Source organism: Corella eumyota, chromosome 4 (genome assembly GCF_963082875.1).
Source record: "Corella eumyota chromosome 4, kaCorEumy4.1, whole genome shotgun sequence".
NCBI classification, from domain to species: domain Eukaryota; kingdom Metazoa; phylum Chordata; class Ascidiacea; order Phlebobranchia; family Corellidae; genus Corella; species Corella eumyota.
In genome coordinates this window covers 14,568,091-14,590,465 of record NC_137493.1, presented here as the reverse complement: position 1 = coordinate 14,590,465, position 22,375 = coordinate 14,568,091, and the positions used below count along the sequence as shown (strand labels likewise).

Here is a 22,375-nt window from a genome sequence, read left to right as displayed (position 1 = left end):
ACTCTATAGGGTGTCTACTGTTACCTGCAGAACAAAAAGGAACGGCAGTGGGTTCTTGTTAACGGTTAGAAAAGCTTTTAGTCTTTTCAAAGATACCAAGAGAAAGCAGAACATAATGAATTCGTGACATCACAGATTCTGACGACTGAAAATGTGTCACTCTACGTTTAAAAGTTTTTTTTAGCTAACAACATAACTTTTTCTTCCATAATGTTTATTGCTACATTGTTTTAAATACTTGTTACTCTTTTGGCCTTAAATGTTAACAAAATAAGTAAAAATTACCCAATATTGTCGGTTTACACTTTTGTCAAACCAAAAATCAATTAAAAGTTTAATCTTTGGACTATAATACCAGTTTCAATTTAATCTTAGCTGCCAAAAGCTCGGTACTTGGTTTTGGTAACAAACTAGGCTGTGAAGTCGTCTTTACCACATCAGAGACGTTTAAAAAAGCTAGTGTTTTTTGACAAAATGCTTTTGGAAATGTATATTATTTTGACTGTATCAGAAGCTATACTTAACAAAAACAACACAATTTAAATAGGACACCATAAATTGAAATCTTGTTACGAATAAATAAAAACATTCATATTCTACATAGAAGTACGACAACTTTAAGTTATGTATATCCTAGTTTTGATCTATTTTAATCTATTGCAAAAATGACAGCAGTTATGTCAAAATTTATGTTAAATTTAAGGAAGTAGCTTATTACATAATATTTTTAGACTGTCAGCCTTTTCATACCGAGGAAAAATTAAATAAAAACAAAAACTAAATTATTTTAAGCAGTTTTGAAGCTAAATAAAATAAATAAAAGTTTTTTATTTTTATTTGAGGCAAAACCAAATTCTACTCCATTTAAAGTAGCAGCCAAAATTTTACCTAATTTTTTCCCTAATCACTTTTTGATGACGTCATTAAGTCCGTGACGTCTTTGTCTTTGCCATTGGTGACGTCACGACTCGTGTCCCAGCCCACTTCCTCCCACGTGTCGCCCCACGAATCCTGCCGCTTCGACGGTGACGTCACTTTTGATTTCGGTGACGTCACCGCGGTTTCGGCCGATGACGTAGTCGTGCCTTCGTTAAGCCACGCCTCTAAATCCACCTCCTCGTCGTTGGAGATTTTTGTTGATGACGTAGTTTTCGTTGGGTTAATGACGTCATCGAATTCGGTGCGAGCAGGGGTTGTGTGTTTGGTGGTAGTGGCAGTCACGTCTTTTGCTCCGAACGTGTCCCAGAATTCCGCGTTAACGTCATCGTCTTCCGTTGTGACGTCATTTCTGTAAATCACGTGGTAATTATAGAAAAAGTCACGTGATAAAAAAACATTTCAATAAATTAATTAATATATTCTTACCCTTTATTTTGAATGATATTCGACAAACTTGAAAACCCCGACTTTCCGTAATCCGTCAACTTTCCGGCCCATGACGTCATACTGGTTGTGAGCTCGTTGACCACGTGACCGTCGGATATTTTTTGTTGTGTCGGTTTAACAACTTTGTCGTTCATTTTTGTGGTGATGTCAGAAGCTAGAACAGAAGCCTGAGAGCCCAACTTAACAGCCTAAAAAAAAAGAAAATTGTTAGAACACTTGGCTTCACTACAGAAGGTTCTGGGTTCAATCCCAATTAACTACTACTTTTTGAACCTTTAAGTAAGATGTTATATATGACCGGCAGTGTGGTGTAGTGGTAAGAACACTTGCTACACCACACATGAGGTCGTGGGTTTAATCCCCACTGCTCTCATGCTGTAGCGCCTTTGAGTAAGGCGCTATAAACAGCATGAACTCCTGCTGAGACAATATAACTAATAAAATACCACACTGGCAAAGTCAACTTGAGAGTCAGAGTAACAAATGTTACTCCATATTTATGCTATAAAGTTGGCCTTCTTAAATTGAAGATAAAGGAAAATAAAAAACATTATTTTTTAATTTTTATAGAATGGTAAATTTTTTATAGAATGGTTTTTAATTTTTATAGAATGGTTTTTACTTACACTTTCTTTTGCGCTGACCGCAGCAGTTGAAGTCCACTTTGATGCAACCTGCCACCCGGTGGTCAAACTTGACATAGCTCCAGCAAGAAAATCTGGGCCCTCGTTTTCAGTTTGAACAGGGGTATTTCCAAAACCTTGGTATTTACCTAAATAGTAAAAAAAAATTATTTCTGGTACCTGGAATGGAATATATAAATATTATAGTTTTTTATATCTCTATATATTTATCTTTAATGTGAGAAGATCGACTTTATGAGCTAAACTCAAAGTACTATCAGTTACCCTGACCCAGTCTCAAGTTGACTTTGGCAGTTTAAGGTATTATTGATTATAATTTTCGATAAAATATAAGTTGCTGATTACGTGCTGGCTTAGCAGGCGATCAGACCAGTTATAGTGCATTACTCAAGGGTGCTACATCATAAGAGCAGTGGGGATTAAACCCACAACCTCATGTATTGTAGCAAGTGTTCTGACTACTACACCACACTGCAGGTAATGTAAAAAATTGTCTTTCCCTAAATATAATTTACAAAGAGCTGTAAGTATAGTTTTTAATAACTTTTTACTTTGTTGTTGTTGCATTTGGGGTTTCTCATCGCTTGAAAGCCAGGATTCAAAATTTTCAAAATCATCGTTTTCATTATTAGTTGACTGAACATGACCACTATTTGATCTAAAAAAAATTTCCCATTTTTAATATTTTATTAATAAATTTTATTTTTTTTTTTTTTTTTTTTTTTTGTATATATCTTTATCCTCGATGTGGGAAAGTCGAATGCGCGACTTAAACATAGAATAACATAAGTTACTCCGACCCAGTCTCGAGTTGCCTGTGGCAGTTTGGAATATTATAGATTATAATTGCCTGATAATTATACTGCTGATTAAGTGCTGGCTCAGCAGGAGTTCATACCGTTTATAGCGCCTTACTCAAGGGCGCTAAAGCATGAGATCAGTGGGGATTGAACCCACGACCTCATGTGTGGTGAAGCAAGTGTTCTTACCACTACACCACGCTGCCGGTCATTTCAATTAGCATAATATAGATTATTGTAATGTTACAATTAACAATAATCCGTAGACCCAAAAGGAAACGTTTGTAGATTTTAATTAACATTTATTGATTTTTAACTAATTAAAAATGCTTGTAGTCACAAAGACATTTTAATAGAAGGCACTAAACTTACTCGAGAGTTTAAGTAGTAATTTGAACTACATAGTTTATTATTTTTTAATACAATTTATAACTATATTTTAAAGCTGATATATAGCCTACCAGTTTATATTTTACAAATATTTAACAAGAACCTCACTTATTATTAGATGAACTTAAAATATTTGACACAGGTTTAGGAGGAACGTAATTTTGAGCCGAAGATGTCGATTCTTTCCATTCGGATCCACTTGCTTCAGTAGAAATCTTAAATAATTAAATGATTTTTTTAATTACAAATTGAAAGGTTATTTAAAATATGTACTCAGGTCTATAGGGACTTCAAATATATTGTAGTTTAAATTATTCATGAATTGATATACATACTCAGATTGGTATTGAGTTCAAATAAATATATAGCAACTTGCCCAAAATTTTTGTTTTAAAATTTTAATTTACCTTGTCTCTTAATAAAGCTGCTGTTTTGCTTTCATATTTTTGTTTTAAAGTCCAATTTTCATCAAAATCTATGTGACTTTCAAAAAATTCTTTCGCTACTGCATTACCACCAGCCTTAAAACATAAATTAATTTCCTTTATACATAAATACTTTATAAAATTGTTATTTAAAAATTACAAATTTTAATAAAAAAAACGTTATACTTTAGTTAACCAGCCTAACAAAACAGATTTTTTGAAATTATGTATATATAAACTGACGACAGCATGGTGTAGTGGTAAGAACACTTGCTACACTACATAAGGTCATGGGTTTAATCCCCACTGCTCTCATGCTGTAGCGCCCTTGAGTAAGCACTTAATCAGCAGTTCATATTTACTATCACATAATATCCCAAACTTCTAAAGGCAATTTGAAACACGGTATGAGTAACTAATGTTACTCTATGTTTAGGTCACACATTTGACCTTTTCACATCGAGGGTAAATGTATTTAAAAAAAAAACTGTTACAAGCATGAAAATTGTAAAGAAAGTAATAACCCAAAACATAAAAAAACTTACTTTCATTTTCTCGAGTTCAATTTCTTTCCATTTATCCATCGTAGTTGACCGCACAAAACTTAAATGAACTCCCAATCCACGATGCTGTCCTGAACATTCAAGACAAATCCAGATCCCGTATGAAACTGATGCCCATTGTGGGTTTAAGGCCCCACACTCAAAACATGACTAAAAACAAGAAATATTTTATTACTAAATCCTCACAACTTTTATTCTATATGCAGAGTCCAAACCCAATCAGTGGATCAACTATTAGGGGTCACAAATGTTACCCAATGTTTGAGCTGTAAAGTCAACCTTGCCACATTGAGGATAAAGTTATATATAAAGGCAACTTTAGACTGGGTTAGGTTATGTTACCCTATGTTCAAGCTCTAAAGTCTTCCGTTCCACATTGAGGATAAATATATGAAGAAAATATGTAGATTCAATTTGTTCAAAACAATTTAAATTATTAAGTTTGATAAAATTGTATAAAACAATGAAAAAAAAGAATACTATACAAAATTTATTTCAGGAATGTTAAACAAATTAATAAAAATAAAAAAAGTCAAACAAATTAATAAAAATTTACCTTATTTCCATATTTCGTTTTTAATTCTTTTAAAGCGCGTCTAGTTCTTGGACTTGCCATAATATATTATAAAAAATATTACCTAAACCTAAATGTAAGTATACAGATGGTAAGTATCATCTTATAGCTTGTTACTTAATTACAACACAAAAAAACATAATTTAAAGCTAAGCTTTGATTTATTACACGAGACTTTGCTCAAGTAGAAAATTTTCACTCGTTTTCGTTCGTTCTCGTTAATAAATAATACAAAGTTATCCTCAATCGTTGTGAGAATTAACAAACTATAATTTAACAACAAACATCAGCTGATATTTTTTGATGACGTGTTTTACATTGTCCTTTTAACAACGTTCTTTAATGATTCACAATGCAAAAAAACGTAAACAACTTGCGTAAAATAAATAAATTCAACAAAATTTCAAAAAAAGAATTGGAAATTTCGACAAGCAATGCAAAAAACCATCGATTTTCGATCATTTCCAAAATCGATAAATAACGAACTACCAGTTCGAAATGTTCGATTATTAAACGAAAAACAAAGACCATGTGTGTATCCGTTTCCTTACGATGAAAGGTAAATTGTAAAGTTAAATACAAACAGTTATTAACAGTTTTGTTACAATTGACGTTAGCGGTTTATATATAACACTTTTTATCCTCAAAATTTCGTAAGTTGGTTAAATATGGCAATAAGCTACGAACAAACTTTCAAATCAGGCTGTTATTAAATTAACTTTGTTACAAAATTAAATTTATAATGTGTTTTTAGTTTCCCAATAGTTTACGATGCAAATACACAAAGTAGTTACACATCAGAGTTTAAACACAAAATCGGTAGAAAAAAACTTCTCATACCACAACTAAGAAGTCATAACCCACAATCTAAAAAAGTAAGTATACAAAAAAAAACTAAAATCCCAGACCCAGCGTCTCTAAATCGCCATATTGGTGTTTTTTAACAGGCATTTCATTTGTTACGAATATACAACGAGCCAGTATGTGATGTTACTACAAAAACAGCCTCTGTTAGTAGCGATTCAAAACCTTATTTTACGCCGATCTCGACCAGCAAATCTGCATTTAAACAGCCTGTTATATTGCCCGAAATAAATAAAAGGGTTAAGCATGTAAGAAAGCCAGCTAAACATATCACGCCAGTGTATGTAAGTTCATCTCAAGACTGTACTGCAATGTCAAAGAAAAAAAGCTCCAAAAGTGAGTTGATTTTTAAACATCTAAACGAATTGAAGCTTTTAAATAAACTTTAGAAACTTGCCTTATTTGCCTATTTCTTTAGCACTCCGTTAAGATCATATACCACATAAATTAAATTATTCTTTTAATATATTTTCAGTGAAGCCAGAAAGAAGTAAAACTATTTTGCTACCAGCGTGTCAGATTCGTGACGTAAACTTCATGACGTCACAAGCCTGGATGATGAATCCGAGAAAAAAGAAATTTTATCACATCAAGTCAAACCACAACTGGAATTCACAACAAGGTTTGGCATGAATTATTAAAATTACATTTTTTCGTATTTATACTTGATGTTGGACGGTCGACTTTACAGCCTAAACATAGAGTAATATCGGTAACTCCGACCCAGTCTCGAGTTACGTTCAGCAGTTTAAGTTTTTATAGTTTTCCTAATTAACCTACTGCTTAGGCGTTGGCTCAGCAGGAGTTTATATCGTTTTTTTGGTCCTTACTCAAGGGCGCTACAGCATAATGGAAGTAGGAATCGAAACCAGAACCTCATGTAGTAAGTCTAAGTATTCCGACAACGACATCAAGCTGCTACTTATTACCAGCTACATCAATTTAAAGAAAATATCTTAGAATATTTTAAAAATATTATCTTAAATTTTAGGTTGTGATGTCACGCGAGAGGATACCATGACAACTACGACAAAAACTTCGTACAAACTTTTACCGCTACGTAGAAGACGAAAACCGAAATTCAGTCGAGTTTTGGACTCAAATATTTTTAACCGAGCTGTTCAAAACACTTAAATTTTAAACGATAAAATAAATATGACTAAATATAAAGCATATTGATCTTAATATATACATTTAGTAACAAATTATTTAAACTAAATAATTATTTTTACAGGCCTTTCGCTATTTTGTAACTTCGTCGGATAGGGCATTTATGGGTTTATTTGACCAAAAAATTAATTAAGAGTATAAATTAGCAGGGGCGATTATTAGTGCTGACCCTACGCTATGCAATGTGTTGGTAACCGGCTTAGAAATTTTTTTAAGAGCTATATCTTATATTGATTGTTACATATTTAGGCTGCAAAGTTAGATTTCTTACATTGGGGATAAATATTCTTAAACTGTAAGCGAAACCGGTAGGATGGTGTAGTGGCCAGAACAGATGCTACACCACCATTAGGTCCTGGGTTCGATCCCCAGTCATCTAATGCTGTAGCGCCCTTGAGTTAGGAGCTATAAACGGTATAAACTCCTGCTGAGCCAGGCACTTAATCAGCAGCATAATTATAATTGTAAACTATAATATTCTAAACTGCTAAAAGGCAACTCGAGACTGGGTCGGGGTAACTGATGTTACTCTATGTTTAGTTCGCGCATTTGATCTTCCCACATCGAGGATCAAGATACATACAAAAAAAAACTTAGAAATTTCTTTAAGAAAGCATTGTATTAAATGAAACATACAAAAATATAAATTTTGCCACAAAAAAAGGTTCGCAAGAGTAGTTTATTAAACTTGCATACCAATCAGTCTCAGTTTTGGGGTACCAATTTAAAGCATTTTGATTTTATTGTTGTGAAGAGCATTGAGAACATTATCAACAATACAATATAAGCAATAGAAATTTTGCTACACAAATTTTAACAAAAGGGGCAGTGGTTTGTTTAGCATTTTCTATAAAAATCTTTCCGTAAGTCATTATTACTTTACAAAACAGATTTTTTTTTAAAGTTTAAAAATAAATCTATTCTGGACAAAAAATAATAAAATTTCGAATAGAAAAATTAATTTATAGCACTTTTAGGTTCTTTAACAAAGATTTGTTCATTTTTTATGCTGTACCTGTGGCATTCTTTAAAAGTAAACATAATTATTTACTCTGCAATTTTACACACTTTTCCAACCATGAGCATGCTATTGAAGTAATGTTTTTGTTCTTGTGCTAAATTTAAACTAGTAATGATGGTGCAGGCCTTTTACCAGGCCATGCTTCTTTAACATATTTCTTTCTCGACTTTGGTTCTGCTTCGTGGATTATTTGCGGTTTTTGGATTTCAAGATTGGTTTCAATTGATACCTTAAAAATATACATATAAAATATTTAAACTAACTTTGGCAGCGCGGTGTAGTGATCTAAAAACTTGGCTCACTACATGAGGTCCTAGGTTCGATCCCCACTACTCTCAAGCTGTAGCGGCCTTAAATAAGGTGCTAAAAACAATATGAACTCTTGCTGAGCCAACACTAATTCAACAGTTTAATTATCGGGTAATCTATAATCTCTGGTTGGGGTAACAACTCTATGCTTAGATCATGAAGCCAACCTTACCACATAGAGGATAAAACAAGTATCTACTTAAATTCAAAGTGTTTACCTTGGTAGTTTCTTCAATATCAGGAGCTAGGTTTGGAACAAAATTAGTTAATCGGGATTGCAAACTTTGTAATGGTTCTACTATCGATTTTTTATCTAAAACAAATTTATAATAGTTTAAAAAGTTAATAGTAATATTCTTTTAAACAATGCTTTAATTTTTTAAATTCTTGAATTATTTTTAAGATGATACAATAATACACAACTTACTTTTGTCTAAGTCTTCATATAGTCCTTGATTATAAAATTCTTGGACATGTTTTTTAACATCAGTATTCTGGGACACAAGACCGGTAGATTCTCCCTTCATTCTCTAACATTCAAATAAAAAAAAGAAAAATAAAGCAAACAATTATTTTTTTTTTGTAAATTTTTAATTTTTTGATTAGAAACAAAAATTTTTTATTTGATACGAACCTTGTTTGGGATTAATTCAACAGAAACCATATTTCGAAATCTACCAACTGAAGAGTCTACATCCTCTATAATACATTACCATATATATATATCATATTATTTGGGTTGTTTAGAGAACATTTGAAAAAAGTTTAAATTAATTAAAAATTGTCAAAGTGTCCAAAAACATAAATCAGTTTAGTAATTTAAAAGAAATTATTGTAGTAATGGCCAGTGACAATATGGAATGATTAGAACTCTTGGCTACACTACATGCTGTATACCCTTAAGTAAGGCACTGTTAATGCTTTAAACTTCTGCTGAGCCATAAACTAATTAAAAATGAAAATTTTGGGCTATAATTTTTATTAAATTTCTAAACTGACAATGCCAAAATAAAACAGGTAATTTAACTAGTTTTTACCTGGGTTAATAACTTCTTCATCAATAGCAAAAATAACCGATTTTCTTTTTCGTTTTGCCCCGAATCTTGGAGCTTCCTCGACAGCGATTGCAGAAACTCTTTTATTGTGTGCCGTGTTAAACTCGGTTAAATTATCAAGCTCTTCTTGCTCTTCTGGAAGCTCAAAGATCATATCTTCCTCAGGTTTTCCTTCACATGTTGCCACCACCTGGGGTCGCTCTTAAAATATTATAAACAATTTTAAAAATTAAAACCTTTCCAAAAACAAAACAAAAATATTAAAGCTAAAAATCTTGAAATTTCACCTTTTAAAATATAATATCTTGTTGAAGCACCAAATCTAAGTTGTGCATCAAAAGGGATGGGAGTTGGTTTGTGGCCTTCTAACCTAGTATTCCATATATAAGAACCATGAACTAAAAATCACAAAAATACAATTAAATATATATCTTTTTTTTGTATATATCTTTATCCTCGATGTGGAAAAATCGAAAGCGCGACTTAAACATAGAGTAACATTAGTTACTCCAACCCAGTCTCGAGTTGCCTGTGGCAGTTTGGGATAATATAGATTATAATTGCCTAATAATTATACTGCTGATTTAATGCTGGCTCAGCAGAAGTTCATACCGTTTATAGCGCTTTACTCAAGGGCGCTACAGCATGAGAACAGTGGGGATTGAAACCATGACCTCATGTGTGGTGTAGCGAGTGTTCTTACCACTACACTACGCTGCCGGTATTTTGAATACTAAAATAATATTACTTACCACTGCCCAGGTCTACAATAAACATTCTTTGAAGGTGTTTGTGATACATTAAAACAGCATGAACTCTAGAACAGGAAGCATGTTCTGTTAAAAAATCACAAGATTCTGCATTCCGTCCGAAATAATAACATTTCTTTTCGTCAATGATAAGTTTCTACATCAAAATTTAAAAATCTTTACTTTTAGGTTTAGCAAATTTAAATTTATTTTTAACATCATATTTATGTATTTGTTATATATAGGCCTATATATTTATTTATCTTTGATTTGCGGACCTAAAACCTAAATGTAGAGTAACATTGGTTACCCTGACCTAGTCTTAAGATGCTTTTGGCAATCTGAAATAGCTACAACATGGAAGCAGTGGTAATCAAATCTCTGACCCCATGTAGTAAAGTTAATTGTTTCAACTAGTACTCTATAATGACATCACTTTTTTACTACATAAACCATAACAGTAAAATTGTAAAAAGGGTCATAACACATTTATTATTACTAAAACAAATGTGCCTAAAATCCTTCTAATTTTTGTAGGATTTTTTTAAAGAACTATTTAAAAACTAAATAGTTCTTTTGCTAAATACAGAATAATCCAATTCGTTTTACAAAAAGCTAAAATTTAAATAATTAAAAATTATTACTTCAATCAGTTTATCTCCTTTCATTACATCTAAATGTGTACCAGAGGGTGAAATACTTGCCCTAAAAAGTAGAAAATTAATTTTATTTTTAGTACATATCTTTATCCTCGATGTGGAAAGGTCGAATGCGCGACCTAAACATAGAATAACATCAGTTACTTCAACCCAGTCTCGAGTTGCCTCTAGCAGGGATATTAGAGGGATTATAATTGATAATTCTGCTGCTGATTAAGTATTGGCTTAGCAGAGGTTCTTATAGTTTTATAACGCCTACTCAAGGGCGCTACAGCATGAAAGCAGTGGGGATTGAACCCTTGACTTCATGTGTCTGCAAGAGTTCTTACCACTACACCAGGTGCCGGTCAGCCGCAGCCGGTATATGCAAGCTTTCGTTAATCAAACTCCATTCAGCTATTTCTACATGGTATTGTCAGTTTTATTCTCTATTGCTTAAAGATATTGCCAATTTTTATCGGGTAGCTAATAATTTTGCAAAAGATTGTTTTCAAAAAAATATAAATTTATGTTTTAATAAATTAAAAATATAAACATACCATGACGGGACGTCAAAATTTATTTTTACTGGTTCAGAAGCACTTGGGAGTCTACTAGACCTGACTTTCGACATAATTAAAGTAAAAAACAATACTTTTTTTATTTTTACTTTAAATTATAACAGTTTGCACGCCAAAGCTATTTACTATATCGTATAAGAATTACGTTTCGTCACGGTCTAATAATTAGATTGTTTTTTGTATATAAATTTATCCTTGATGTGGGAAAGTCGAATGCGCGACTTAAACATAGAGTAACTTATGTTACTTCGACTCAGTCTCGAGTTGCCTGTGGCAGTTTGGGATATTATAGATTATAGTTGCCCAATAAATATACTGCTGTTTAAGTGCTGGCTTAGCAGGAGTTTATACCGTTTAAAGCTTCTTACTCAAGGGCGCTACAGCATGGGATCAGTGGGGATTGAACCCACGACCTCATATGTGGTGTAACAAGTGTTCTTATCACTACACCATGCACCGATCACTGTTGTTAAGCAGGGTATATAATTTGTATTTAAAATAAGGTTAAAATGATTATTTCTTATGGATTTACAAATATTTTAAGGCAGTGGAAATATGAAAATATATATTTTTATCATGTAGCGATTTTGGCAGCTTGGAATATCTTTGATTATGTTTGCCCGATATTTACTGGCCAATTGTGTTCCGCTGCTAAATGCTTGTACTCGTTTGTTACATTTTAATTAAATTTTTGTCAAATGTAATATATTTTTAAAACTTTTTGTTAATATTTTTTACGATTTAATCAGTTTTTCTACTTTTTAATAATATTTTTATACGACTTGACATTATTAAAATAACAGAATAGAAAAATATTTTCACAAATATATATTAACTTTGATTAAAAGTTTTATATTTTTTACTTAGATGGTTAAAGTTTTTTATAACTACTTAAACCTTAGGATAATTTATAAGACAAATAGTTTAAGCTATAAAATGTTAGAACGCAGACTCTAGTTAAATTTACAACTTTTTTTAATTTAATAAATTTTAATTATAAATTTTAAAATTAATATTATTACCATTACACTATAGCTATAATTTCTGTCAATCACATATTAAATCTAATATGACAATTGACAGCTCTCAAATTAAAACTTAAAAAAGTTCAAAATGAAAACATAAATATTTTTAAAACATTTTTTTGTTAATTAACATTTAATTTTTAAATAATTATTTGACTCAAACATGTGTAGACTTAAAATAAGTATAAAACATTAAACTGTTCTTGTATATATAGTGTGAAACGAAAAAAAATGTCTTTACTATATTAGGTTATAGGTTCGATACCTATTGCCTGCTATGTTAAGTAGGGAGCTATAAATAATGCGAATTTCTTTGAATCTAAAAAATCGACGAAGTTAATATTCAGTTAAAGGCTACTCAAGACTTAAAAGGAAATAAATGTTAGCCTATGTTTATGCTGTAAAAAAATTTAATAATAAAGATATAAAAAAGTTATGGTCCAATTTAATTTATTTTTATTTTTACATGACATTTTAATATTGGGGGAACTAATAAAAAGTTATTAAAGGTTGGTCGACGCCCAATTTTTAAAATTAAAAACCAACTGACGGGTTATTAAATTTTAATTAGTCAATAACAATTTTTTTGTTGCATGTCAGTCAAAAAATATACCAATAAGTTTGATCTTTAAATACTTTTCCAGGAATTTTTAAATTAAAGTTTTAAAGTTATTAAATAGCATTTACATTTAATCTTATAGAACAATTTTCAATAAATAATTTTTTTCTCCCATCAATCATTTTAGATTAGTCCACTTGCAGTTTTTAACTATTTAAAATATGCCATAAATAATATCTGCCAATCACTTTTTTATTTTAACAATATAACTTGTTAAAAAATTAATTTCAATTTCATATTTTGATCGTATAACTTATGTAACTTGAAATGATAAAATATAATTAATTTTGGCCAAACTGATCATAAAGTTTCTAATTAAAAAAAATTGACAATATAAGCGCGACCTTTCTTGAAGATTTTTAAACTTGTAACAAATTTTATATTGTAGGATAAAAACTGATACAAGAAAAACAAAGAAAAAGTTGAAACTATGTCAAGACAAATTTTCAAGTAAGAATTTTCTAATGTTTTTTTTTATGTATGTGTTAACTTTTTAATTTGCTGTACTTAAACAAATAACATTTTTTTTAGATTTCTGGGCCCGCTCATTGCTTCGCTCCTGATCGGTTTAGGGAATTCACCTGGGGCAAAGGCGCAGGGGGTGTATAACCCTCGAATTGACAAGGTGACTGATGGAATTTGGGATGCGATTGGGTATACTCTTGGCAACATGATTATGATTGAAGGTAATTGTACAAAAAGTAAAAGAGGTGTTTGGGTCATTTTTTTGTTTATTTATTATAAATGTGAAAAGGTTGACTTTACGACCTAAACATAGAGTGACATTCGTTACCCAGACCCAGTCACGAGTTCCCTTTTACAGTTTGATATATAGTATATTATTATTGGTCGATAGTTAATTAAACTGCTGCTTGAATGTTGTTTCAACAGGAGGTTATACCGTTTATAAAAACTTACTCAAAGACGTTACAGCAGCAGTGGAAATCAAACTAAGAATCTTTTGTAGTGAAGCCAAAGTTTTGACCACAACACTACGATGTTAACTTAACTTTTTTGAATGTATTTTTATTTCTTAAGTTTTTATGTTTATTATTAGCACCCGATGGTATGATAGTAATTGACGCGACCGAAAATCAACCAATAGCAATCGACCTGGTTAATCAATTTTCTCAGTTGGCTGGAGGGAAAAAGCTTAGAGGAATTGTTTTAACTCATCACCATACTGGTACGTTAAAAATATAAAAACAAAATAACTTTTACTTTTTCGTTATCTAAGGTTATGTTTTAGTTGCAATTTTCGCCAGGAGCTTCGGCGTTAAAAATTTTTTAATATTTTTTGTAATTTTTTTAAACAAAATGTAATTGAAATTTAGATCATATTAATGGAGCCGCCGCCTTGATACAGGAATTTTCTACCCCAGAAGATCCAATTGAACTATATGGTCATTCCAAAGTTGCCGAATCACAATACAAATACAGTAACTGAATTTCTAAATATTATTTATTATAAAAAAATATAAATATAATTAAAAGATGCTATTTTTAATTGTTTTTTATTGTTAATTTAAAAAATTCTATCTCGCAGTAAATTTAGCCCGTAGTTTTCGACAATATGGCCTTGCCTTGCCACCTTTACCACCTATTATGAACGACACCGGTCCACTCGTTATTAACCGAAGCATTGTCTACAAATTGGCGGAACCAACGGTTACGTATGAAGATAGAGAAGTTTTTACATGTGCAGGTATGACCTTGAGTTCAAAAAAAAATATTTGCCTATTTTTGCGGCTACTAATTCTAGTAGTTAGTATACCCCTTTATGCTGTAGATAGCTAAACAAGTATTTTACTACAGCACACTTTTTCTCAATAATAATAATAATAATAATAATAATAATAATAATAATAATAATAATAATAATAATAATAATAATAATAATAATAATAATAATAATAATAATAATAATAATAATAATAATAATAATAATAATAATAATAATAATAATAATAATAATAATAATAATAATAATAATAATAATAATAATAATAATAATAATAATAATAATAATAATAATAATAATAATAATAATAATAATAATAATAATAATAATAATAATAATAATAATAATAATAATAATAATAATAATAATAATAATAATAATAATAATAATAATAATAATAATAATAATAATAATAATAATAATAATAATAATAATAATAATAATAATAATAATAATAATAATAATAATAGTAAAAGTAATGTTAAAAATTTACACCTTAAGTTGGGTGATTTGAATAAAATCTCTAACAAAAGTTTTGTTAATTATCTAGGCCTAACTTTCGAACTTATTCATGTTACAACTGAAACTGCAGACCACACTGCCTTGTGGCTTGCTGATCGGAAAATTCTGTTTCCCGGCGATAGCCTTTACAGAGCCTTTCCCAACTTATATTCAATTCGAGGAACTTCCCCGAGAAATGTGATGGAATGGTGGAAGAGCTTAGACAAATTGAGATACATGCGCTCTGCTATTATGGTGCTTCAACATAACATTCCTGTTTATGGAGAGCAAGAGATTTTCGATCTCCTGACTTACTACAGGGACGGAATCTAATATGTACATGATCAGACACGCAGGTTGATTGATCATAACTATAACTTAGACGTGATCCCCGAAATGGTACACCTACCAGCTTCGCTTTCAGATAAGTTGTACTTGCAGGAAATTTACGGAACTGTGAAGTGGTCCGTCCGAGGCATTTTCGAGCATTTCTTAGGCTGGTTCAGTGGCGATGCAGTAGATCTTAACCCGTTGACTCACCAACAGCGGGCCGATAAGATGGCAAGGTTTTTGAAATACCAATCTTTCAATTTGTTTAGTCCGGTCGTAAACATGGCGTACTCAGCACAAGTAAGTTTAACTTTAGCTGAAGAGACAGACGATATGCAGAAAAAACTTATCGAGCTTCAATGGGCTGTTGAAATTTCTTGCATGGCTGCTCGTTTAGTTGAAGAAGGATCGGGAGACTTGGATGAACAAGTTGCACTTTCCTCAAAGAAAGAAGCACTTACTGCAATGGCAGAAGCACAAACAAGCTCAAATGGAAACCGTTACTACCTTAGCGTAGCAGACGAAATGGACAATGGTATAAATCTGCCTGTAATTAACCAAATGAGGCTCGGCAACACCTTAACAAGTGATATGTACCATCTCTTTGATAACTTCCGTTATCGACTAGACCCTGTCTTATGCAATGACAACGATGTGATCTCGGCCAAGTTCATACTTTCTGATTTGAACTCTGAAACGTATGCCTATGTCCTAAGGAACTGTGTGTATGAGATACAGTTCAAAGATTTTGAGTTGATGGGTTCGTTTGATGTATCTGTGACTACGGTATCTAACATATGGGCAGCAATCGTTACCGATCAAATGACCCTTGACGAAGCTATGGCGGGTGGATATCTCCATTTGGTTGGTTCTTTCGATACATTGAAAGCGTTCATGTCTGTAGCTGAGCCATTTATGATTTCATAAATAACTTTAAAGCAAAAAAAAACGTTAATTATTGCAAAATTAATTTAAAGTTTTGTTTTATTTTATCATTAAGCACAAATTATGTAAATTATAATTGCTCGCAACTTAATAAATCATTTTTCCAATCAAACATGTTGTTGTTATATTTTAACGACCGGCAGTGAGTGCTAGAGAGTAGTTTATATAAAATATACTAAAACGTGTACCCAACTTTTCATAATAAACCACTTTGTAAACCCAGGGTTAGCCAGTAGTTCAGTAAATACACGAAATAGATGTTAACTAACTATTTATTTGACATACCTTGACGTTTTTGTAGGTAGTAAGATAGGTGGTTAAACGTTTAAGTTTTTACAAAAACAAAAATGGAAGTGATTTTTGTAAGCGACTCGTCGGGTCAGCCTTTTAATATAAACGTTGTCAATATCCAAAACAACAACCCTATTATCTCATACAAAGGTGCTATATCGCAATCTAATTCATTATGTCATATCCGAGATGATTTTGTGCTGTCATCAATTCCAAACAAAGCTGTAATTAACGTTTATGATATGAATAGAAAGGGTCAACAACCGCAGAAGATTGTTGCGCCAGGCATAGTAAAAACTCTATCTGTCAGCGAAAACGGCCAGTATCTAGCAGCTGGTATAGAAAACAAGGTATTCATATGGTCCACGTTAAGTGGTGATCTAATTAATATCCTTAACAGGCATTATCAGGATGTGACTTGTCTGTCTTTTACAAACGATTGTAGTGTATTAATAACGTCAGGTCTTGATGGATTAGTATGTTCATGGAATATGGCAGAAGTTATGGATATTTCAGCTTTGAGTTATTCAAATACATTAGAGCCCATTGGTTGCTGGGCATCCCATTCGTTGGCTGTAACCAACCTAAAATGTGGTGCAGTTGGTGGTCATTTTTCAAGAGTTTATTCCAGCTCTTTGGATCGAACCGTAAAAGTATATGACTTATCCCTGTGTCAGATCTTGCTTACTCTAGTTTTTAATGCCGGTGTAACAGCAATTTGTGTCGATTCCAGTGAGTTAACCTTATGTGCTGGTCTTTACAATGGAAACATCTACAAAATCGACTTGTGTGCACAATCAATAACTGTTTCAAACACACAAAATAGTTCGATCAATGTCGAGGAAAGCGATAATACCACATTTAAAGGGCATGTAAAACCCATAACAGCCATGGACTTTAATATTGATGGTAGTATGTTGGTCTCTGGATCAGGGGACGCAACTGTTCGAATTTGGGATGTTACAAGTGGCCAATGTATACGCTCAATGTCTTATAAGGGGGTAATTACTAATATAATTGTAATGTTAGCCCCTTTAAGTTTAACGTCAACCAATCACAAGCCTTCGTTTGCATTCCCACGATTATCAAGAGTAATCAATGATGGTAGTGCCGCAGATAAAAATGTTTTGAAAGTTTGTCAGCTTAAGCAAGAAGAAAATAATCAAGATTTGGGTAAATCTGTTCAACGTCAGATTGAGTCATGTTGTCAAGAAACTAAACTAACTCAAAATGCTGACAGCAAATTAAAAAGTAAAAACGAAACCAATTTGGAAATTGAAAAACTTAAACAAGAGAATAGAAAGTTGTATAATTTCGCTTTGGAACATTTGACAAAAAGCAAAATGGATTCCTAATTCAAATTTATAAATAACAAAATTCTGCTAGTATAAATATATTCAAGTTATATATTTTAAAATTACCAACTTCAGTTAAAATAAATTAAAAATTAAACTAATATATTACAGTGTAGGTATGAATTATGTATTTTTGCCACTGTTTTTTGTAAGTACCCTTATAAAAGTAATTTCATTACAGCAACAACACTGCCCTATTTTTAACTCAAATATTTGACTTATTATTACTTTGTTTGCAGAGCTAAGACTTTAACTATGTATTTAAATTAACATTGTACAAAAGACCAAGTTCAAAATATGAAGGCAATAGAATCAGAGGCATGGTTTTTACCATTATACAAAGGGGTCAACTTTTCTTTAGACGGTAATGGAGGAATAGAGTGCTTCAACTACTTATCTTTAGAGCGTAGATTCTACGAGACCGTATTTATTGTGACCTTATCGCTTGTTGAAATTGTTTGGACACTTAAGTTGATTAATAAACCTAGAAATGAAGTTCCTTATACCAACGGTGCTGTTAAGAATGCAGTCTCTAGCTTAAGTACCGTGAATAACACCAACCACAAAGAAAGGTATGTTTAATTAAGTTCTGATAATAAAATTAAAAAAAAATTTTTTTTGAAAATAAAAAAGTTTAAAAAAAATAGTTTGAATTTTTTTTTAGATATTTCTTTAAGAATCTTTTGCTTGCTGGATTGGCTTTAACATTTGGTATAGAAGTTGGTTATAAGCTTGTTGAAGATTCTACTATTTATTTACTTAACCCTTGCCATATATTAACTATTACACAGGTACTTAAATTATTACTTTTAGAGTATTTGATTTAGTTACTTATGTTTTAGTTTATTTTTATTGTATACCTACTAATTAGTTTGTAATTTTAGCTTTTATTATTAGTTAAATATTTAAAAAAATATGGCTTAAATATTTTAATTTTAAATGTTTATGATAAAGTTAATGTCTTGTGGAGCTGTAACCTTATCTATGTTACGTTTCCTTTTTGTATTTCCTTGTTACGTTTGATAAGATGAAAACCTCGCTTCATTATATATAAGTTATAGCAAATCAGAATGTGAATATTTTCTAAAAGTAAAATTAAAAATTCTAAATTCATGATATCAATTATCTAAATGAATATTAAAAATTTTAAATATAATATTAAAAATTTCTTGTTGAATAATTTTAGTGAAACAACAATTTAATAAAAAAACAATTTAAAATTTTATAATTAGAAGGTGATACTGATAAAATATTCATGAAAATTAGTTCTAATTTTAGAATATACTAGTAATAGTAAAGTGTAATAATTAATTATTTATTGATAATTTTTTTAAATTATTTATTGATAATTAATAATGCTTTATATTTACCTTTGTGTACATTGACACTAGTTAAAGACAGAGTAAATTATGTCGAAATATTTTTATTTTATAATTTTTTATTTAAAATTTAAGGTATATATATAAAAAGCTCATATTTTCTATAGGTTTAAATTAAATTAAACTTACAGCCTTTTAAATTGTTGTAATGTAAAGAATATTATTTAGTTATAATTAATTAAATAGAATTTCTGTAAAAGGAAGGTGGATGTAATTATATATGTTAAATTTTACTCAACTTCCTTTTCAAGGCATCAATTAATCCTTTGTAAGAGGTTTAGATACCAAATCCTTTAAGCTATTAACAGAATTTCTATGGCAAATTAATTTTTTTTTTAATTTTTTTTTCTGCTTTAAGGCTTAAAATCTAATAAAAGAATTTAATTTTTTAGATGATTTTGCTGTGCGCTGACCACGAAAAGAACTCATTTGTTACTAGATCGGTGTTTAGGTTTGTTATAGAAAAATGAATTATTAATAACATATGTCCTTAAATATTAATAAAATTTAACAATATGTAATAATGGCTCCAACAAAAGCAATTTAATATGCTATGCCATATTGAAATAGGCCTAATTAAATATTTATTTGGCTATATACTACAGGGTACGAATTAACGTTTAAAAAACGATTCGCTAAAATTGAGGTCGCATTTTTAGAGTAATTATTAGGTTCAAGTCACAATCTTCGTTTTTTTGCGTGGCATTTTTAAAATGTAACGTATTGTTAAACAATCGTTAAGAATATTTTGCACGAAAAGACATTTTTAATTTTTTTAAGGCTGTGTTATGCATTTAAAAAATTGTGCAACAACTAAACGATCTCGGGGGCGAAATTTACGCATTGCCAAAACATGGAAAGTTATTGTTATTAAATGCCCTATAGTAACCTACATTTACGCAGGATTATGATGATGTAATTAAATTAGTGTGAAACCGGTGTAAAATAGATCGTAAAAATATACACGAGAGTTTTATCACTGCCTGAACCTTTTTTGGTTGATTCGCTATTTCTAATATATTTGTAAAAAACGATTCGCTAATTTAAAAAAACGATTCGCTTTTAGCGAATAGCGACCCGTTATTTCGTTCCCTGTACTAAATTTTTTATGGAAAATTTTTTAACAAAATTTTTATTAATTTTGTTTTTTTCTGAAATAGAGTTATACATTTTTTGTGGTGTGTTTTAAAGATTACACAAAATTTTCTAAATTTAGAATTGGATAAATACATATTGTGCAAGAAAATTTTTGTAAAAACACAATTTGAAAGTAAAACATTTTTGTATATATATACATTTTTATCCTTAAAATTTAAATAATTTAATTTTAGCAAAAAAAAAAATATATAGACTATTTAATTTTAAAAGATGTTCAATATTTAATTAATAAAACATAAAATTTACTAAGTTAAGCTTTTTTTCAAGTAAAAAATTTTTACAAAAAAATTAAATTTTTTAGGGTCCATCTTCATCTTTTAAGTGGTGCCTTACTTGCGCTGGTTTTACCTGTCGTAAACACTCGTCATTTCACCTTCGAGGTTCAATCCTACTGGTTACACCATATTCTTATCTACTTTATCCCCATTTATTTGATCTATTTAGGGGGCTCTTACACCCCTGAACCCCTCTCTAATTTAACTTGGCCGATATTGAGCATTGGAATTGGGTTTTTGTATCATTTTACATTGCTGGAAGGATTGGCAATGGTAAATTTAATTTTTTTTTAATTTAAAATTTTCGTTAAAAAAAATTTGCTTTTTTATTTTTTTTATCCTACTGTTTTATCAAAAGCGTAACACCAAAAGAAGGAAGTAAAGGAAAGACAGGGTGGAAGGAGAGCACTAAACGGAGGAAAGAAGGGGGGGATGGGGCTTAAGGGAAAGTTTTTTGCAGTTGTTTTTATTAGGCAGCGGAAACTGTCAATGCTGGAAGGCATTAGGGAAGCATTGACAATTCCCGCTTCTAACTAAAGATGACTGCAAAATACTTTTCCTTAGCCCCTCCTCCCCCTCCTCCCCCTCCTTCCCTCCTTACAGGGCCTCCCTTCCTATCTTCTTTTTGCCCCCTCCTTTTTTAGTATTGCCTTACTAAAACAATAACTTAGTTTTTAATATGTAAGTTTAAATTTGGTTCTCGATTTAGCTAACAACTGTCAATCTTAACAATATCCTTTGCCCGGCAATAAGTGATCCATTCGTGGGTGTTAACTATAGAATATGGGCTTTAATACACCAGCACTTACTCAACCTTATCCACGGAAAAGTTTATTACTTTCTTGCCAGTTTGATTATTAAGGTGTTTGTATACAAACATTCTGTTATCAAATTTTTGCTGGAAAAATACATTTCGGTTGATCATTTCGAAAACAACCACTTGAAAACTAAGTAAAATTTAAATAAAAAGTTGTACAGTATGTTTTTAAAGCTATATGAATTTCTGTATACTATTATTTGTTTTTTTAATAATATTTTTTTAAATTATTAATTGGGTAGAAATGGATGACACTTATGCAGTGTGTTATTTTTTAATCGTTTTCTTATTTTTCATTTTATCAAATATAAAAACTTTTCGTTTGATAATTAATTATAAAATGTTATTAAACATAAAATATATTTAAATAATATTAATTAAATTAAATAACTACTTACATACGTACTTTGTTTATGAACAGTCAAACTTTTTTTGTTAGATTCTTTCTTAAATTAGCTTTCTAGTTATGTAATGAAATCATATATGTTGTTCTGTTGTATTTTTATTTTAATTTTATTATATTTATAGTTAAAACTATATCCAGAAAGATATTTTTATTTACTTAATAATTTTTATTCTTCTCAAAATTAATTTATTTTTATTTTAATCTTTATAATTTTTGCTAGTAACATTAACTTATACTTAGACAATTGCTGAATTGTTCTTCAAAATAACTTTTTATGTGTGCTTTTAAGGCTACTTATTGTACATACATTTAATTTTTGTTCAATTTTTTTTGCTGGTAAGAGTATAACATAGGCCATGTTATG

The 22,375-nt window shown here is 30.4% G+C and overlaps 7 protein-coding genes across 7 annotated transcripts; 5 read left to right on the top strand and 2 right to left on the bottom strand.

Annotated features, from left to right (window-relative positions):
* Positions 1-472: 472 nt before the first annotated feature.
* Positions 473-4,854, bottom strand: LOC145750123 (ADP-ribosylation factor GTPase-activating protein 1-like). Its single transcript, XM_082566071.1, has 8 exons — positions 4,765-4,854; positions 4,191-4,358; positions 3,628-3,741; positions 3,329-3,435; positions 2,582-2,688; positions 2,013-2,158; positions 1,366-1,574; positions 473-1,288 (listed from the first exon to the last, which is right to left on the bottom strand). The coding sequence occupies exons 1-8, from the start codon at positions 4,822-4,824 to the stop codon at positions 901-903; spliced, it is 1,299 nt and encodes a 432-aa protein (XP_082422197.1). The 5' UTR covers positions 4,825-4,854; the 3' UTR covers positions 473-900.
* Positions 4,855-5,216: 362 nt separating this feature from the next.
* LOC145750915 (uncharacterized) lies at positions 5,217-6,780 on the top strand. Its single transcript, XM_082566987.1, has 5 exons — positions 5,217-5,341; positions 5,537-5,657; positions 5,730-5,949; positions 6,122-6,268; positions 6,638-6,780. The coding sequence occupies exons 1-5, from the start codon at positions 5,217-5,219 to the stop codon at positions 6,778-6,780; spliced, it is 756 nt and encodes a 251-aa protein (XP_082423113.1).
* A 651-nt stretch (positions 6,781-7,431) lies between these two features.
* LOC145749676 (nuclear inhibitor of protein phosphatase 1-like) lies at positions 7,432-11,290 on the bottom strand. The gene is made up of 9 exons (XM_082565504.1): positions 11,149-11,290; positions 10,595-10,655; positions 9,954-10,107; positions 9,489-9,599; positions 9,184-9,402; positions 8,781-8,845; positions 8,574-8,676; positions 8,365-8,459; positions 7,432-8,066 (listed from the first exon to the last, which is right to left on the bottom strand). Exons 1-9 carry the CDS (start codon positions 11,220-11,222, stop codon positions 7,938-7,940), a joined length of 1,011 nt encoding a protein of 336 aa, XP_082421630.1. The 5' UTR covers positions 11,223-11,290; the 3' UTR covers positions 7,432-7,937.
* Positions 11,291-13,243: 1,953 nt separating this feature from the next.
* LOC145750914 (linear primary-alkylsulfatase-like) lies at positions 13,244-15,388 on the top strand. Its single transcript, XM_082566986.1, has 6 exons — positions 13,244-13,263; positions 13,345-13,499; positions 13,871-13,999; positions 14,148-14,252; positions 14,360-14,518; positions 15,105-15,388. The coding sequence occupies exons 1-6, from the start codon at positions 13,244-13,246 to the stop codon at positions 15,386-15,388; spliced, it is 852 nt and encodes a 283-aa protein (XP_082423112.1).
* A 63-nt stretch (positions 15,389-15,451) lies between these two features.
* On the top strand, positions 15,452-16,312 carry LOC145750913 (uncharacterized). Its single transcript, XM_082566985.1, has one exon. It carries the CDS (start codon positions 15,452-15,454, stop codon positions 16,310-16,312), a length of 861 nt encoding a protein of 286 aa, XP_082423111.1.
* Positions 16,313-16,637: 325 nt separating this feature from the next.
* On the top strand, positions 16,638-18,214 carry LOC145749961 (WD repeat-containing protein 18-like). The gene has a single exon (XM_082565858.1). It carries the CDS (start codon positions 16,678-16,680, stop codon positions 17,974-17,976), a length of 1,299 nt encoding a protein of 432 aa, XP_082421984.1. The 5' UTR covers positions 16,638-16,677; the 3' UTR covers positions 17,977-18,214.
* Positions 18,215-18,219: 5 nt separating this feature from the next.
* LOC145749962 (transmembrane protein 164-like) lies at positions 18,220-21,848 on the top strand. Its single transcript, XM_082565859.1, has 5 exons — positions 18,220-18,548; positions 18,641-18,767; positions 19,748-19,806; positions 20,815-21,061; positions 21,498-21,848. The coding sequence occupies exons 1-5, from the start codon at positions 18,274-18,276 to the stop codon at positions 21,741-21,743; spliced, it is 954 nt and encodes a 317-aa protein (XP_082421985.1). The 5' UTR covers positions 18,220-18,273; the 3' UTR covers positions 21,744-21,848.
* Positions 21,849-22,375: the final 527 nt, after the last annotated feature.

What these genes read in the sequence shown, in the direction of transcription:
- LOC145750915 (XM_082566987.1), top strand. Translation starts at nt 5,217, where the DNA reads ATGCAAAAAACCATCGATTTTCGATCATTTCCAAAATCGATAAATAAC. An exon ending in TGTAAGTTCATCTCAAGACT is followed by an intron (nt 5,950 to 6,121) that starts GTACTGCAATGT and finishes ATATATTTTCAG; the next exon opens with TGAAGCCAGAAAGAAGTAAA. An exon ending in CAACTGGAATTCACAACAAG is followed by an intron (nt 6,269 to 6,637) that starts GTTTGGCATGAA and finishes CTTAAATTTTAG; the next exon opens with GTTGTGATGTCACGCGAGAG.
- LOC145750914 (XM_082566986.1), top strand. Translation starts at nt 13,244, where the DNA reads ATGTCAAGACAAATTTTCAA. An exon ending in ATGTCAAGACAAATTTTCAA is followed by an intron (nt 13,264 to 13,344) that starts GTAAGAATTTTC and finishes CATTTTTTTTAG; the next exon opens with ATTTCTGGGCCCGCTCATTG. An exon ending in AGAAGTTTTTACATGTGCAG is followed by an intron (nt 14,519 to 15,104) that starts GTATGACCTTGA and finishes TTAATTATCTAG; the next exon opens with GCCTAACTTTCGAACTTATT.
- LOC145749961 (XM_082565858.1), top strand. Translation starts at nt 16,678, where the DNA reads ATGGAAGTGATTTTTGTAAGCGACTCGTCGGGTCAGCCTTTTAATATA.
- LOC145749676 (XM_082565504.1), bottom strand. Translation starts at nt 11,222, where the DNA reads ATGTCGAAAGTCAGGTCTAGTAGACTCCCAAGTGCTTCTGAACCAGTA. An exon ending in AATTTTGACGTCCCGTCATG is followed by an intron (nt 10,656 to 11,148) that starts GTATGTTTATAT and finishes TCTACTTTTTAG; the next exon opens with GGCAAGTATTTCACCCTCTG. An exon ending in TTGAATTAATCCCAAACAAG is followed by an intron (nt 8,677 to 8,780) that starts GTTCGTATCAAA and finishes TTTGAATGTTAG; the next exon opens with AGAATGAAGGGAGAATCTAC.
- LOC145750123 (XM_082566071.1), bottom strand. Translation starts at nt 4,824, where the DNA reads ATGGCAAGTCCAAGAACTAGACGCGCTTTAAAAGAATTAAAAACGAAA. An exon ending in CCAAATGCAACAACAACAAA is followed by an intron (nt 2,159 to 2,581) that starts GTAAAAAGTTAT and finishes TTTACTATTTAG; the next exon opens with GTAAATACCAAGGTTTTGGA. An exon ending in CGGTCAGCGCAAAAGAAAGT is followed by an intron (nt 1,575 to 2,012) that starts GTAAGTAAAAAC and finishes CTTTTTTTTTAG; the next exon opens with GCTGTTAAGTTGGGCTCTCA.
- LOC145750913 (XM_082566985.1), top strand. Translation starts at nt 15,452, where the DNA reads ATGGTACACCTACCAGCTTCGCTTTCAGATAAGTTGTACTTGCAGGAA.
- LOC145749962 (XM_082565859.1), top strand. Translation starts at nt 18,274, where the DNA reads ATGAAGGCAATAGAATCAGAGGCATGGTTTTTACCATTATACAAAGGG. An exon ending in ATATATTAACTATTACACAG is followed by an intron (nt 18,768 to 19,747) that starts GTACTTAAATTA and finishes TTAATTTTTTAG; the next exon opens with ATGATTTTGCTGTGCGCTGA. An exon ending in TGCTGGAAGGATTGGCAATG is followed by an intron (nt 21,062 to 21,497) that starts GTAAATTTAATT and finishes TTCTCGATTTAG; the next exon opens with CTAACAACTGTCAATCTTAA.